Genomic DNA, 16,124 nt, shown 5'->3' on the forward strand with positions numbered 1-16,124 from the left:
CGGGTGGAAAACAAGCTGTGAAATGGAAGAAGGTCAAGCTCTTGGAGGAGGTTGCTCTGTTGCAGATGGTTTTAAATTATCAGTCTCCCTGGAGAAGAGGCCCCATGAAAACTGTAAAATCAGGGCTGGAAATGAGGCAAAGCATGATCAGTTTTGTGGGATCAGTGGAACAGGAGCAGTTGTGGATCTCCTGGGACTTGTTAGACCCATTAGACCCCACTGTCTGTCTAATTAGGAATTCCTCAGTTGAGACCCAACAGCTAAATGTGACTGGAGACTCAATACCATTGGCACTTTTCTGTGGGGAGCAAATGCCTGCAAAGGGAGAACACATGCGAAGAGGAACAGCAGAAATCCCTGTGGTCCTGGATAGCTCAGGCCTCTGGGATAACTCAGCTTCTGCTGCAGCTGAGGAGAGCTGAATTCAGGTTTCAGTGGAGGCAGGTAAATGCTTCCTGTGGGAGCATTCCTAGGCCTTACCCAAAGTGCTGCTCTCTCTGACACTTGTCTGGCAATGGGATTTATTAAAGCTGCAGCATCCAATCAGCAAAGCCACAAACTGCTGTCCTGGACCATCAGGGCTGATGTCTGAGGGAGCATCTTTGGGATGACCATTGTCCAAAGCAGGTGAAAATGCTGTGGGAGTCCCACATTGCTAGAAAACAGTGGCTGCTACTGAGAGGGTTTTCCAGCAGCAGTCCAGATTTCCCAGATCCTTGTTGTCTTCTTTTCTTGGCTTGTCAACTTTCAAATGGTTTATATTTCACTTTGTAATTGCTTCTACTTTCTACTTTTACATCACTGCAAAGGTAACAGGAAGGATCTTAGCCCAGGCATCAGTTTGAGCAATTCCATTTTCCTCTGTTGACATGCTTTTCTCATGAACTGGGAAGCTTTAAACACTGTCAACAGCAACAATGGTCAAAAAGAAAGAAGGAGTAAAGAAAATTACTCCAGAATTTAATTTTCACATTTATCTTTTAAATTGTTGGTTGAAATGGTGATTCCCAGCCCTGCAAGGGAGAAATTTTTGATACCTGAGTGAGAATCTTCTTTCTCAGGCTAGTGGAAATGGTGCTCTTTGTGGTTCTTCTGTCTTGATGCAATCTAACAGGAATCTAGCTGTGGCACCAAGGATTTTTTGTGTGTTCCCTTCCCATTAGCCTCAGATTTTAAAATTATCATCTTCTCATAGGAAAGCCTTCTTCTGGTTCTGCCAGCACAGCCTATGAGCCATGGCCATCACAGTAAAAACTCTTCTCTTGCCATCTTCTGGAGCCAGCCATTCCTCTCCAGCTGAGCATGAGATTTAGTATGAATTTATTCACCCAATGCAAAGGAAAGCAACCACTGTGGGCTCTCAGGCTGAAGTGAGTGACAGCAGCCTTCAGGCCAGGCAGGTCGAGCTCCTGGGAGAAGGGAACTTGCAGTCCCAGACTGGCCATCTCTGTGAACATCAGGAACTACACAAAGGCTCCTTGGCTTTAGGGGAGCTTTCTGAGCAGAGGAAGGAAGGTGTACAAGGTCTTCAAGGGCAGACCAGAAGCAAAAGATTTGAGGTCACAATGCACTGGACTTGTACATCTGGATTCCTGTCCATGGAAATCAGAGATCCCAGAGTGCTTTGGGTTGGAAGAGAACATTAAAACCAACTAATTCCAACTTCCCTGCCAGGGCCAGGGAACCTTCCACTGGTGGAATAAGTGGCCTTGTTTGCTGCTCATGGGAAGGGGATCAGCCTGTGTCTGTGTTGGAAGGAAAGGAGCAAACTGAGGTGTGTCTATTGGCTGTAGCAGTGGAGCTATTCTAGAGCAACTGGATTTCTTTCAGGCCTCTTGGAATAGCACAGACTGAGGGACTCTTGTGCTGAGGGCCAAGCCCAGGCATGGTTGACCCACACACAGATGCAATAATTCACTGTTTTTCCTTCTCTGCTAAGGAATTGTGGTATCTCCTAAGGACTCATGGCCTCTGAGTAGGACACACCCATCTTCTGGTGTGTCCTACACAACCTGGTGTACAGCCTGTCCTTTCCTTGGATCTGCACAAGTGTTTGTCCTTTGAGGCCCAAGGTCTTGCCTTGGAGATGCAGCCTGGGCTTGACTGATGGTCGCATCTGTCCAGGCTGGCCCCAGCCGTGGCTGGCCTTGCCAAGGGCTCCAGGGCACCTCCCCTGGGCTGGGGGAGTGTGGGGCTATAATGAGCCCCCAGGGCTGCTCCAGCTCAGTGTGGAGACACCCAACAGCTCCTGGGCACAGCCCCACTTTCTGCGAGACTGAAGAGGTGTGAGGGGGATGGCAGTTTGCTGTTTCTTTTGCCATTTAGTGACATTTACACCAGACAGATAAGGGGCTTATCTTCCTTCCCACAGGTCACTGATATCTGGGACCAGGAGACCCACTGGACAGCTATGAAGAGCTCTGTTCTCTGAGTGAACAAAGGCACTGTGGGCCTCGACACGCAGAAGTGACTTCCAGAGTGACTTCCATTGACTTCCAGAAGTGACTTCCAGTGACTTCCTCTCAGAAGCTCAGCCTGTAGAGTGGTGAGTTTGGCCATGTCAGCACTGATTTGTGTGGGGGTGATGCAGAACTGGGACTGGGAAGTGACACCTTTGTTGTCACACTGAATGTGGGTTTGTGTTGCAGTAGGTCAGGAAATGGTTGTAAATGTTCTGGGAGTAGTGGGCTCCTGTAGTGTTTGGCTCCTGTAGGCTACACGGATTTCCCTGGATTTCCCTGGGAAGATGCCAGGCTGTTGAAGATCTGCTGTCATTGTCCCTTGGAGCTGGCAGGGGACTTGTGACACAGGTACACTGGGGTTCCTTCAGGTTTTCATCCTGAACAGTGAGTAGGGATATGTTATCTTTCCTTCCTGGCAGTGAGACACTGTTGTGTTTGCTCTGTGATCCTTGCTGTAAATCTATTGCCTGTATCAAAGTCTGTTTCTGTTATGAAAAATCCATGGGAGTGTTGTGGCCACAGGAAGGCACAGACTGAGCAGTTCTCTTGCTGCCATCCCATCCCTGCTGCTCCAAAGGGACATGGATTCACTCTCCTGCTCACTGATGGGGCTGAATGGCCTTTGCTCCCTTAGAAAATAGGGATGGTGTGTGTCTCCCCTTGGCCTTTGGTATCAGTGCCACTTTCATACATAAATGGGTGCAGGGTATCTAGTTTGTGTTTCTGTGGATCCTGAGCAAGCACTTAGGTCGTGTTCATAATCCCTGGAGCAGAGGAGAAGATCAGGTCAGGTATAGATTTACCAAAGGGATAAGTCACACAAAATCTGATCCTTGGGCATTCCTCCCCACTCTGCACAAGACCTCCATTCATCACTGGAGAGCTTGTGACATTCCCGCTCTGTGACCTGCTCAGAAGTTTTCATGAAGTTTCCCTTCTACAGTTTGTTGGCCTTCAGTTCTGTGGTTCTAACCAAAGCGTTTGAAATTTTAATTGAAAATTCATCTGAAATGGGAAGACTCGAGCTCAAAAGATTACTTCAAGTTAACAAAAAACCACAGAAAGCCAACCCAAAGCTAGAAGAGAACTTTTAGGTGAATATGCTCACTGAGTATCGGGATCTCTGGGGTAAAGCACAGCCAGAATTTGACTCAGCTCACAACAATTTGCTATTTTGTTTAGAATATTTTCTGTGTCAGGACCACCCTGATTTTCATGATTTACAAAGAGAAATTCAAAGAGAATTACAAAGAGAAAAGCTTTGTCAGAGGAGAGTCAGGTTGGAGATCAGGAAAGGTTCTTCCCCCAGAGGGTGCTGGCACTGCCCAGGCTCCCCAGGGAATGGGCACAGCCCCGAGGCTGCCAGAGCTCCAGGAGTGTTTGGGCAGCGCTGCCAGGGATGCCCAGGGTGGGATTGTTGGGGGGTCTGTGCAGGGTTGGATGGTCCCTGTGGGTCCCTTCCAGCTCAGCAGATTCTGTGATACATGCTCCTATGAAAGAAATGCTGCCTGTGCTGCTGATTACTTTACTATCACTGGTTTAAGTGGTAATGGCTTTGTCCCCGCTGTGTCTGTGCTTGTGCAATGCCCGTGGCACATCCCGAGCCTCTGCACCCATCCCCTCCCCATGAACCACTCACTGCGTGTCACTTCCCTACAGCTTTGGCTAATTTTGCTCACCAGTCTGCCAGCAATTATGTCACATCTTGTCTGTGTATTGCACTGTCTGAAGCCTGTAAATAACTCCATGTGACGCCCCCAACACCTACAAATTCTGACTCCCAAATGTTTTGCTTATTCACTCAGCTGATTTATGGCCCCAGCACTGGTGTCCAGTCAGGCTCACAGGGAATGGTCTCTTGCTCTGTCTCATCCAGACAGATTAATGAACACAGAGGATGAAGGGCAACCTCCCACCCTGCCAGGCTTCTTGCTTTATTTTGGGACATTAAAAATGTTGTCAGTAGCCAAGGGCTTGCTCCAGCTCTGTGCTGAAAGCCATGGAAGCTTTCCCTGTGTCTCCAGTGGGGATGTCCCTGCAGCTGCAGAGCAGACAGACTTCTGCCTGGAATGAGTCATGGCCAACTGGATACATGAACAAGGCTAATGCATGACAGGGCTGTGTTTTACAGAGGAGTGAGAGTGCTGAGCTGCTTCCAGTGTCACTCTCTTGTGCTGGGGGTGTTAGCAGCATTCACCTGGGGAGGGGTGACTCCCTCTTGGAAGCATTTATTCCATTGAATAAATCGTCCTCATTTGGACACCAATGTTTCAAGCACCTGTGAGTGAAGATATGAATTACACTATGACAATTTTTGGAAGGCTTTTGCTGTCTCATTTTAAAAATCCTGTGATTTCTTTTTCTAGATTGAACTGGAGTCAGAACAAAGCCATGATCATTCATGTAACAAGGGAATAAAAATTTTAAAAGTAAGCAGGGGTAGGTTTTAGGGGCTCTGTGCCAATCAGGGTGTTATTTTCTGGTCCTTATTTAATACACAAGACACTGGAAAATGCAATGTGGTTGGATTCATTACACTGAAGGAATGTTCCCTTCATATCCAGCACTGTTATTTTAACCCTGCAATCAATGTGTGGCATTAACATGCTTCCTTCTCATTCTCCAGAAGTCAGGAATTCACAGGAGTTTAAGGACTCACAGGAGCTTATTTTTAATCCAAGTGAATTTCTGAAATCTTTAAGACTCTGTAAACTCAGCAGTTTATACATAGTGCACATAGTGCATGTTGTCCACTGGGAGATGGGGCCTGTTACTGCCTGTGCAAATATTGCCAGTATTTGGGGCTTTTACCAAACTAGATTTGAATTTAGCCCTCTCTCAGCAGTTTTTGTTATGGTAACACATGTCCACCGTTGCACCAGGCTGAGAATGAAACATTCTGACATGAAACATTTGGAGATACCAGGAAAGGCTTTGGAGCTGAGTTTGTACCCCATTGCTGTTTCAGAGTAGCTGCTCCTCTCCACTGCCCAGCGTGGAGGAAAGGAATCAGGAGGAGCAAAGAATAAATGCAAGTGTAACATAAACAGAGCTTAGGGGAAAGCTGCTGCAAGCTGGTGTCAGGTCATCCTGTTTGGTGAGTGTTGTAAGCATCAGGCATTCCAGCTCCAGGAGTGGTGACATGTTTAGGAATATACAAGAGGCAATAGGGGATTATGTTTGTTGTTAATGTGGTTCAGTACTGTGGAGGATAAATTAAATCCATAAGAGGGTGATCAAGAGCCTCTAAAAATCTCAGCCATTCACTGTGCAATGCCCTGCCTGGGGCAGGACAGGGTGCCCTGGAATCAGCTTCTTTTCACTTCTGTTTTGTGTCTTTTCCTTCCCACAAGCTCCTCATTCCCTTCATTCCCAGGTTTTAAGACATCTCCCAGGGGGTTACAGAAGTAACTGTGTGATGTACCAGACTAGCAGCACACAGATGTGTGGTGGGAGCAGCAGAGGACATCCAGATCAGGCCAGGAGGGGACAGAAGAGAGGGCTTGGCTGGTGCTCACACAGCCCACTCCCATTTCCCAGTGCTGTTGTTTCAGTGCATTTCCACTGAGGCCAGGGAGGCTCAGAGATGTCAGTTATTGCTGAGATTTCTGGTGTGCGCAGTGCCCCAAAACAAGATTGGTGGTAAGGACAAAGTGGAGCCAGTGATTTTTTTGTAGGGGGGTGTCTGTGGCTCTTTGCAGCTGCTGAGTAATGGCAAAACACTTTTTGGTTCAGAAGCTGACCCAGAGGTACTGTTAGTGACATTCTCTTTGGCCTGGGCATGGTTTATCCAGCACAAATTATTTTTGCTCACTAGGTTGTCTCTTACCTTTAGCTGAAACCAATTCTCACCCAGACAATGCAGCTTGAAGTTGAATGTGTGACAAGGAGATGTCACCCCTATGTTTTCATCAGGTGCCAGGTGCCAGAGCTCAGCTGGATGAATGCCTGGTGTAAGTGTGCTCCCAAAGTCCCTGTGCCTTTCAAAACTGATGGAAGTTGCATTTTCCTGTGTCCCTCTGTTGACTGAAGGAGTGCAGAGGGTAAGCAGAGACACAGCACTAATGCCACAGGCAATCCAATCTAATTGCTCTTTCAGAGCTGCAGTAACTCTATAGTTCCTGAGCATCTCTCACATGACAGAGAATCTGCTTTCCCAGCTTGCTGCAAGGCAGGGATGTGTTACATTACACATTGTCCGATTTCAAATACAGGGAAAGAGACTCCTTTGGCAGAAGGTCCCCTGAATGATCCATAACAATAACTCCTTAATGCCAAGCTCACACTTCACCATTCCCTTCTAAAGGCTTCTTGTCTGCTCTCAGGTCTGTTGCTAATTTAACCAAGCTAAATGAGATCGGGATGTACCTCTGCTCCATGCCCCAGTTTAGACATCCATCTCTGTGGTTTTCTTCTCAGCAACTGCTCTTGCCATCCATCAGAACCCACCACGTGAGTGCCATGTGGTGAATGTTTGCCTGAAACACGAGAGGAGGTCTTTAGAGGAAAGCCAGGTGACACAGAGGGATGCCACTGGATGTGTACATTTTCCATTCAGCCCTGCTAATCATCCTCATACCCAGGTTGTGTTGGGCATGACAGGCTGATTGGCAGGTCTGCCTCTACTTGGCTACAAGGATGTGGCAAGTGAGGAAGGACAAACTGTGTCACTAAAGGAAGCAGTGTTAAGGTCTGTCCTTTACCTTGCAAACTGTAAATAATGAAAGTATTTGTCTTTTTCACAGGAGAACTTGTAATCTGTTTGTGCTGACCCCAGAAAGCTGAGCAAAGCATCATGAGCAGCCATCAGACAGGTGAGAGAACAGACACAGCTCTGGAGAATATTCCCCTAAGAACAACCCCAGCTTGCTTCTCTACCTTGGAGATGGGAGGGACTGACCCTCCAGGCTCTGACTTGGCAGTGGGGCTTTCCTCATGCCAGATTTTGTATTTGGAACAAGAACTGATGCAAAGCTCTCCCTGTCCAAACCGTGGCTGGAGTTGTGAGCCGAGGTGGTCCTGGATTAGGACTTTGATTGCAGAATTTCCTACTTGGACACAACTCTGCCAAAGCCACCACAACCAGAAGGTGGCTTTACCAAAGCCACCCAAACCTTAATCCCCAAGCCTTGGGACACATTTACAGCCTGTGGCACTGGAGTGGGTGGGACCTTTGTGGTTCAAGAAGAGCTGAGCAGGAGCAGTTATTGCTCTGCAGGAGGCAATGCAGACTGAGAGATTCTTTCTGAACGATAGACATGTAAATTGAATGTATTTTTCTTGATTTTCTAGTTAAAATCTTCAAGAAATCTTCTATCCCAGGAGTTGTTGTCACTCAGTTTGTGAATGATGTTCCAGAAGGATGCAGTACACCTGATTTTGAGAGGAAGCCACTCACTCTGACACTGCAGGAAGGTGAGACCTGATAAACAGGCAAAGCCACAGTTCTGGGGGTTTGACTCCATGTCCCACCTACATTAAAAATTATCATGATTAAATCAAGTGAGTTTCTAAAGTGATTTGACATGACCACAAAAAAAGTCTTGTGTGGCCAAAGTCTTTGTTACACTGATGACAATTCCATCAGTACTCACAAAGGTGTCCTGAGTTGTCACTATGTGTATGAAAGACCAACATCTGGCTCTTATGTGTACAGCAAATCCAGTGAATTCTGCAGGAAGCTCTCACAGTAAGGATTTTGCAGCAAAAGATTAAGCACATTGAAAAAGCTGTTGTTTTTTTTGTTTTCCTGTTGAAAGAACTTGTGCTCAGCACTAAAATCAGCTGCTTTTAAAGAGGATATGGCAACTGGAGGTGCTGTTTAGGCTATAGCAGCCTTCCAGTGCCTAAAAGGACTCCAGGAGAGGTGGACAAGGGCCTGCAGTGCCAGGACAAGGGGAATGGCTTCCCACTGGCAGAGGGCAGGGTTAGGTGGGATATTGGGAAGGAATTCTTGGCTGTGAGGGTGGTAAGATCCTGGCACAGGGTGCTCAGAGAAGCTGTGACTGCCCCTCAATCTCTGGAAGTGTCCAAGGCCAGGTTGGACAGGGCTTGGAGCACCCTGGGATAGTGGAAGATGTCCCTGCCCATGGCAGAGGGTGGAATGAGATGGGCTTTGAGCTCCCTCCTAGCCAGGCCATTCCATGGTTCTGTGATGATTCTGCAAGGAAAAACGTAAGGATCTTGCACAGAGCAGGCAGCTGATGAGCCAATAAATGGAATCAATGAAGAGCCTCCCAGAGGTGTCTCTGTGCACCTGCAGAGTCCTTTTGTTTTTTCTTTTTTGTTGGTGTGGAGTGGCCTGTGAACATCGTGTAGCTCCTCTTCCCTGCCAGAACTGAACCAGCAGCTAGGGTTTTGGTGTTCCACACTGACCTGTGGATTTCCAGGAGCCACTGAGGTTTTATGAAGGAGCACAGTGGCCTCTAGTGGAACCTGTCCCTCTTCCTCCTCCTCCACCTGCACCTTTCAGCAACTACCCAAGGCTAAGTTTTCACTTGTCTATATTTTCACCTGTGTAAATTTTCCAAGTTACTTCATTTTCAGCAGGTTCTTTGTGCATTCATGTTGGTCACTGTAATTCTGTGTCTGTGTAGAGGCACCACAAGGGCCTTTAATTCTGTCATCACCCCACTGTGTTCAGTGCATGGCTGAGCTGATTCTTCTGGCTGGGTGGTCTGTGGCAAGCCTGGAAAAGTGCAGCCACAGTGGCTAAAATGTAATACAGGGATAACAAACTGCAATCAGACTTCAATAAGAGATAGCACTGCAATCTCAGAGGCTGGAAAAGGTATTTTGATAAGGATCTGCTGGCAGGAACTTGTTCCATCAAGTAAGTTTGGTGATGGTGACTGCAGAAAGGTGTGAGAAATATTGCCAGATTTTCCAGGGAGAATCTTTACCAGTGTTGGTCACCTGAAGACCAAGAGTACTAAAAAGTAAGAGAGAGTGATCATTTCTACTCTGAGGTTTTTCCATGGATAACTCACCTCCATTTCTACTCCCTCTCACTCCCACAAGTCACTTCTCTGACTTGTTTCCCAGTGTTTCCTGTGGTTTTGGAACCTGTTGGAGAAGAGGTTTTTACTGGGCAGTGGGAAAGCTGTTGGAGGTTTCTGTGGTGGGCTGGTGGGTACTCAGGCTCCTGGGGAGCAGGGATGAAGGAGAGGAACCCCCTTCTCCTCTCCCTCCCTTGTCTCTTCAAACAGCAGTGCCTGGTGGGTTTGGAGTGCAAGGTGGTGCCAGTTAAAGATTGGAGAAACAGTGGGATTTGATAGAGAATATGTGTGATGAGAAGGGATTTGGACATTTCATGGGTAAAAAGCAAGTCTGAGTTGAAGTTGCTGTCAGGCTTCTGATTTCAGTGATGGTCAGAGATGTCAGCAGCCACATCTGGCAGGGCAATGCCATGTTTTAAAGGCTTTTTATGATTGAATACACACAAAACCTGAATTACTGATGTGCAAAAGAAAATGTTACTTTTGAAGAATGTTTCTGCATAAAATAACAGAAATTACTCACTCTTGATTAGAAAAGGGACCAGGTCTGAGAGTCCTCATGTTCAAGCCTGTCTTAAATAACTAAATCCTTCTTTCTTTTCAAAGGTAAAGATGCCATTTTCAGAGCTGTGGTCAAAGGTGTCCCAGCTCCTGAGGTGAAATGGTCACGTACACGGAAAGGAATGGATGATCCTGCCAAATATCAAATGTCCTTCAACAGTGCTACAAATGAATTCATTCTGCAGGTAAAGATCAAATATTTCAGAAAGGACTTGTGGAACCGAGAGAAATGGACAAGAAAAACCTGCAGTGGGATGAGGGGAAGCAGAGGGGCAGCTCCAATCTCTGCTCTCTGTGAGAGGGACAGGACCCCAGGGAACAGCTGGAGCTGGGCCAGGGGAGGGTCAGGCTGGAGATCAGGAAAGGTTCTTCCCCAGAGGGTGCTGGCACTGCTCAGGCTCCCCAGGGAATGGGCACAGCCCTGAGGCTGCCAGAGCTCCAGGAGTGTTTGGGCAGCGCTGCCAGGGATGCCCAGGGTGGGATTGTTGTGAGTGTCCTATCCAGGAGCTGGACTGGATGATCCTGTGGTCCCTTCAAACTCAGGGTATTCTATGATTCTACACTGATGGAAGAGTGTAGATCCCCAGCTCTGAGATAACACAAAAATAAGCAAACAAAGCTTTTTAGAGCCCTTCTGGGAACAGAAGAGGCCTCTGAGGTGCCACTGAGTAGCTGCTTTATGAGAAGCTGAAGGTGAACTGAACCCCAGCCCTTTCTGTGAGCAGTTTCTGTGCTCTCCCTTTGAAGATCAAGAGCCTGGTTCCAGATGACAGTGATTTGTATCGCTGCTGTGCTGTCAATGCCTATGGAGAGGCCTCGTGCTCTGCTGGCCTCAGGATCCTCCAAGGTAGGACTGGCAGCTCTGGGCTCCACAGGCCAGAGGCTGTGCCTGTGCTGTTCCTGGGCTGGGTGTCTGGACTTTGTCTGGGCATTCTTGGTGTGAAGGTTTGGTATTCCCTTCATTGAGACTGGAGATCTTTTGGTGGCTCCCTAACACTGTGAGCTTTAAGGCAAGGGGGAAGAAAGTGGAATTGTGCTCACTGCACTGGTCCATAATCAGACACTCTGGATTTACTGCTGAACTGCCCCAGTTCTTTCTTTATGGTGTTGAATGAATCAGCCCTTTGGGAGGGTTCCATCCCTCTGTGGCTGTCTCTGCTCCTTGCTCCTTCTTCTGTCACAGTCAGTGCAGAGAAACGGGCACTTGGTGGGTCAGATACAACTGATTTTCTTGGAATCCACTTGAGCAGAAGATGGATTATATCTGAAGTGTCCATGTCACCTCTGTACCTTTCAAGGTTAGAAGTTTAGAAGGTACCTATCTGCAGTTGCCATTTCCACCTTGGCTTCCCATCTCTAACACAAGATGTTGATATTTCCTCCCATTGCTTAGACCATAAAATTGGTAGGGCAAAAATGCTCTCCTCCTCTGTGTGGAGTCTGCAGCAAGCACAGAGTCAATGGCAATAGGAATATCACCTTTATAGATGGAGTCTACTGGGAGCAAATGTCAGATTGACAAGGAAATCCAAACTGGGATTCCCTCTTGCACTGGTAACAGATACAGTGGTTTCATGGCTCATTGGTTCACTGCTGTTAATCTAATCTTGTTCATCCTATGGTTTTTATTCCTTCTGTTTTATAAATGATCAGTTGGCTTTAAGAGGAAGGCAAAATATGTTCCTGTTCACGCTGCTGATGGTAAGTTAAAGATCTATTTGTGTAATATATTACTGGGGGGGAGCAGAGAGAAAGATACTCTGCCACACTATTGCTACCCCAAACTCATAAAGACCGGAGTAAGAGAAGGATTAATGAGCCTCTGATGTTCTGTCATCTCTGTCTGCTTGCTCTTTACCTTTTGCTAAAGTGATGATTTTAGACACAGTTTTGGGCTGTTGTAATTAGTGATTATGGAATCATTAGGAAAGGAAAAAGGGATTTGGGGATGTTAAACACATCTTGTGTTTAACATCAAACTTGTTAACATAGCTGAAAAGAGTGGGTCTCTAGAGGGAAGCCCTTTAGGGAGAGATGAACTTCACTGGCACTCAAAGGATGAGAATGGCAGTGAGAACTAACTAAGTTTCATGACAGTTTTTTGGTAAAATGTGAAAAAAACACCAGAGACCCCAGCAGAATGACCTGTTGTCAGTGGCTATTCTGCATTATCTTCTTTGGGGAGATGTATTTCACAGTGCTGGCTATGTGACTGTTGCTTCCCCCACTCTTGTAACAGAGCTCAAGAAGACACTCCTGGACTCCAGGAAGATGCTGAGGAAGAGGTAAGGCTCTGGAGTGAGGGCCATGCTCCCACTTCTGGATGTTTCTCAGTGCTAGGGGACAGCTCCAGAGACCTTCAGGGCAACACTTCTTGTGTCCAAAGTTGTGGTGAGACTCCCTGTGGAGAGACAGGCCACAACAGCTTGATACTGCCAGCTGGACTGAGATAAACACAAGATTCCAGCCTCATTTTGAGGGGTACTTCCTCTGCACCACGAGGTTCTGAAGGGAGGCTGTGTTTCTCTGCTTCCTTGTGTTTAGCTCACGAGTGGCTTCCTGTCCAAAGGACAATTCTCCATGCACTGCTGGCTCTGGCTGCCAGCCCAGCTGCACTGCCAGGTGCACAGGGCAGAATCCTTCCCTTCCCAGGTGGGAAGCTCTAAGGATTGCCTGCTGATAATGATCTCTGTGCAGAGTCCTGAGCTGTGCTAGGCAGTTACCTGGCCTGGGCCAAACTGTGCCAGACCCTCTTGTGATAATTCAGCAGGGTGGAAGCTGTTCTCTGGCACCATTTAATTTGTAGTACAGATGCAGAAAACCTGCTCTGGAAGAGTCCCAGTCTTTTCTGCCTGCACCTACAGGGCCAAGTGAACTACAGGAATGATGAAGAGAGATGAAAGAGAATTAGGGATAGAAAAACAGGACATCTTGGTGTCTATGAAAATGTCTGAATGGTTCCCCCCTGGTTCTCAGGGCTGCAGCACCAAAACCAAAGCCCCTGGACAAAGAAGCTGTGTGGCAGCTGCTGCTCCATGCAGATAGGAGAGATTATGAGAAAATCTGTATAAAATATGGAATTGCTGACTTCCGTGGGATGCTGAGGAAGCTGCAGGAGATGAGGAAAGAAACAGAGAGTGAACAAGACAAGGTAAATAAACTGAAACCACTCATTTTTAAGAAATTGCAGCTTCTGAAAACAGGCTATATTTTCCTGAATTGCTTTGGAGATGAAAATTTTGTTGTATGACAGTGATTTATGACAATATTTTAAAGAAGTTCCACTTCTTTACTCATGCAGGTGAAAATGCTAATGAATTTTTTGAAGCTCAGTTCACAGATTTTAGGAGATAGTGACCACAGGGTAATTCAGTTGTCTCTGATGAGAATTTGGACACCAAATTAAAAATTATATGTCCAAAAGTAAAAATTGGCCTTCATATACAGGGGCATGTAGAGACCTGGATGGGCAGTGTGGGAGTGACCAGGAGGCAACACATAAAAAATAATTTATACACAGGAGGAAACTGTGGCAACTTACAGACATTGCAAGTCACTGTACCAGAACTGTGACTTACAGATACTTCTACTACATAATGTTAGAGATAGGTCTTTAAAGTAGATTTCACATTAATTCAACAGCTTAAGAACTTTTGTCATGGCAGCTTTACCATTTACTAGGTTCTTCAATATTTCTTTGCAGTTAATTCACAGTCTCAAAAACTTTGAACACATCAAAGTCAACAAGGAGGGAAATGCTACGTTCAGCCTGGAGATGGAGCTGAAAAAGAGCAACAACAACGTTTACCTGCTCAAGGTGAGGGGGATGAGTTAGGCAGCAGCAGCTCAGAGCAGCCCCTCAAGTGTTCTACAGAAAAGGCTTCATCTGCTAGGCAGTGGCTGAGAGTACATAAATGCCTTAAGGTTGTCTGTCTTTTGCAGTTCCCTGCTTGGTTAGGGAGCAATGTGGGTGTGGGGTGACCTTTGGTGGTGGATATCCCTGTGGATTTGTAGATCCAAGTACAGAGCATGCAGTCAGTTACTGACATGCTTGTGTCTTCAGGAGATTCATAGAAGAGTTGAGTTGGAAGGGACCTTTTAAAGGTCAAGGGACCTTAAAACATTCCACCTCTTGCCATGGACAGGGTCACCTTCCACTAGCCCAGGTTGCTCCATGCCCTATCCAACCTGGCCTTGGACACTTCCAGGGGTGGGGCAGCCACAGCTGCTCTGGGCACTCTGTGCCAGGGCCTCCCCACCCACTTTCTTATATCTAACCTGACCCTCCTTCAGTTTAAGACCATCACCCCAACAGTGTCTTTCAGGCCACAGAAATTCTGCAGTTTCATATAAATTTTATGAACTTTCTCAAGTGTGTTATTGCACTATAACTCCCTCTGTGGAAGAAGATCTCAGAGAGGTAAAACATTCCCTCTAGATCCATAGTCCCATAGATAGAATCTGCAGGTGCTCAGTGCTAGATGTGTTTGTCTGAAAGATAATTTTTAGTCAAATTTTGGTTAGAGGCTTTAATCCAGGGGAAATCAGAATGCCCCAAGGGGGAGGACAGACTAACTATGAATCTTCTGGATCAAATATATGACATGAAGTCGATGAGCCACAATTTGGACAATGTAACCCAAGTGTGCTACAGAAAGTGGTGAACTCTCCTGCTCATCCAGCTGTGAGGATGCTGAAATCTAGAAAAGAAAGTGCTTTGTCTTTGTAGCTGCAAGAACTGTGTATTAATTAAGCTTCAGACCCTTATGTGGGCAGCCAAGAGGTGCTGTTTTGCTGAGTTTCAGAGCCTGGTGCCCTGCTCTGTGCAGGACTCACTGCCCAGACAGTGCCTGTGTACTGCAAAGAGCCCTGGGCACTGTGAGGGTACTCATATCAACAAGGGGGTTGTGTTTGAAATGCCTGGCACTGGCTGAGCCTTTGTGAGGACATTCCTTCCCTCCCTGCCCTCCCCTGGCCAGGACGGCGAGCGGCTCCGCTACGGGACAGGGGATGAGTACAGGAAGCACTGCCTGCGGAGGGTCGGCAGGAGGTACTACTTCACTGTCAACGATGTGCAGCCCGAGGACGCAGGGGTGTACCAGGTCAGGGTGGAGGACGTCCCTGTCTTCTCAACCGAACTGGATGCTCAAGGTATGAATTCGTTTTGATGGTTTTGGTGTGCAACTGTGACAAAAGTTTATTTTTTTGCTGGAAAAATGTGTCTAGGAGCAAGTGCAAAGCTCAGTAACTCCTGACCACCACAGAGGATTGGTTTTGTGCTGCCCAGTAAGGGCTCCTTGCCTGGCACAGGTGAAAAGGAGCAGGAGGGTGACTAAATGCTTTAGGTGCTACATTTGCAGTCCCAGGGAGCAGGCCTAACCTCGAGTACCAGTGTGGTTGTGGGTGACAGTGAACACACGCCTTAACTACCCCACATTACAGTTTGCTTCTGTGAGCTCAGAATAATAACAAATTCAATCCAAGTATTGTACTGCAGGAACACATCAATGACTACAGACTGGCAACACATCGGTGCTGTGAGGTACAAATGTCTCAGAAGATAATAAAGACAAAAATCTACTTTTCTGCTTTTCTGCAGAATTGGGCACAGAAGCACATCTGAGTTTTTCCTTTTGCTCAGAGGCACCACAACTTCCTGTTCCTTCCTCCTTCAGCTGTAACAGTTTCCCTGGGAGCACAGAAGCTGTTTCCTCCCCATAGCTCTTGGTTTCCCCTGCAGCCATCCCGGTGCGGTTCCGGCAGCCGCTCTCTGACGTGCGCTGTGCCGAGGCCGGGGACGCCGAGTTCCAGTGTGTGCTGTGCACGCCCTGCCACCAGCCCCTGTGGCTGCACAAAAGCCACCCCCTCCAGGCCAGTGACAAGCACCAGATCTCTGTGACACCTGATGGCCTGACCCACAAGCTGACTGTGAGGAACGTGGGGCCCTCGGACAGCGGCCTGTACATGCTCGACGCGGGACAGGGCTCCTCCAGCGCCTGGCTCCTCGTGGAGTGTGAGTGGTTGGCAGTGGGTTGTTCCTGTGGTGTGTTGGCACAAAGCATTCTTCTCACTGCCTGATGGCTCAGGGAGATGTTGCTCTGCT

The 16,124-nt window shown here is 47.3% G+C and overlaps 1 protein-coding gene across 1 annotated transcript in view; it reads left to right on the top strand.

The window, feature by feature from the left end:
- Nucleotides 1-7,257: 7,257 nt before the first annotated feature.
- The window catches only part of IGFN1 (immunoglobulin like and fibronectin type III domain containing 1), a 28,518-nt gene continuing 19,651 nt past the window's right edge, over nucleotides 7,258-16,124 (top strand). The window contains exons 1-9 of the mRNA XM_071449920.1: nucleotides 7,258-7,276; nucleotides 7,755-7,877; nucleotides 10,067-10,206; nucleotides 10,769-10,868; nucleotides 12,261-12,306; nucleotides 12,998-13,172; nucleotides 13,725-13,838; nucleotides 15,001-15,172; nucleotides 15,762-16,034. Coding sequence (XP_071306021.1) covers nucleotides 7,258-7,276; nucleotides 7,755-7,877; nucleotides 10,067-10,206; nucleotides 10,769-10,868; nucleotides 12,261-12,306; nucleotides 12,998-13,172; nucleotides 13,725-13,838; nucleotides 15,001-15,172; nucleotides 15,762-16,034 — 1,162 coding nt within the window. The remainder of the gene's footprint in view (nucleotides 7,277-7,754; nucleotides 7,878-10,066; nucleotides 10,207-10,768; nucleotides 10,869-12,260; nucleotides 12,307-12,997; nucleotides 13,173-13,724; nucleotides 13,839-15,000; nucleotides 15,173-15,761; nucleotides 16,035-16,124) is intronic.

Source organism: Agelaius tricolor, unplaced genomic scaffold (assembly GCF_023055355.1).
Source record: "Agelaius tricolor isolate 1412-34295 unplaced genomic scaffold, bAgeTri1.0.p SCAF_30, whole genome shotgun sequence".
NCBI classification, from domain to species: domain Eukaryota; kingdom Metazoa; phylum Chordata; class Aves; order Passeriformes; family Icteridae; genus Agelaius; species Agelaius tricolor.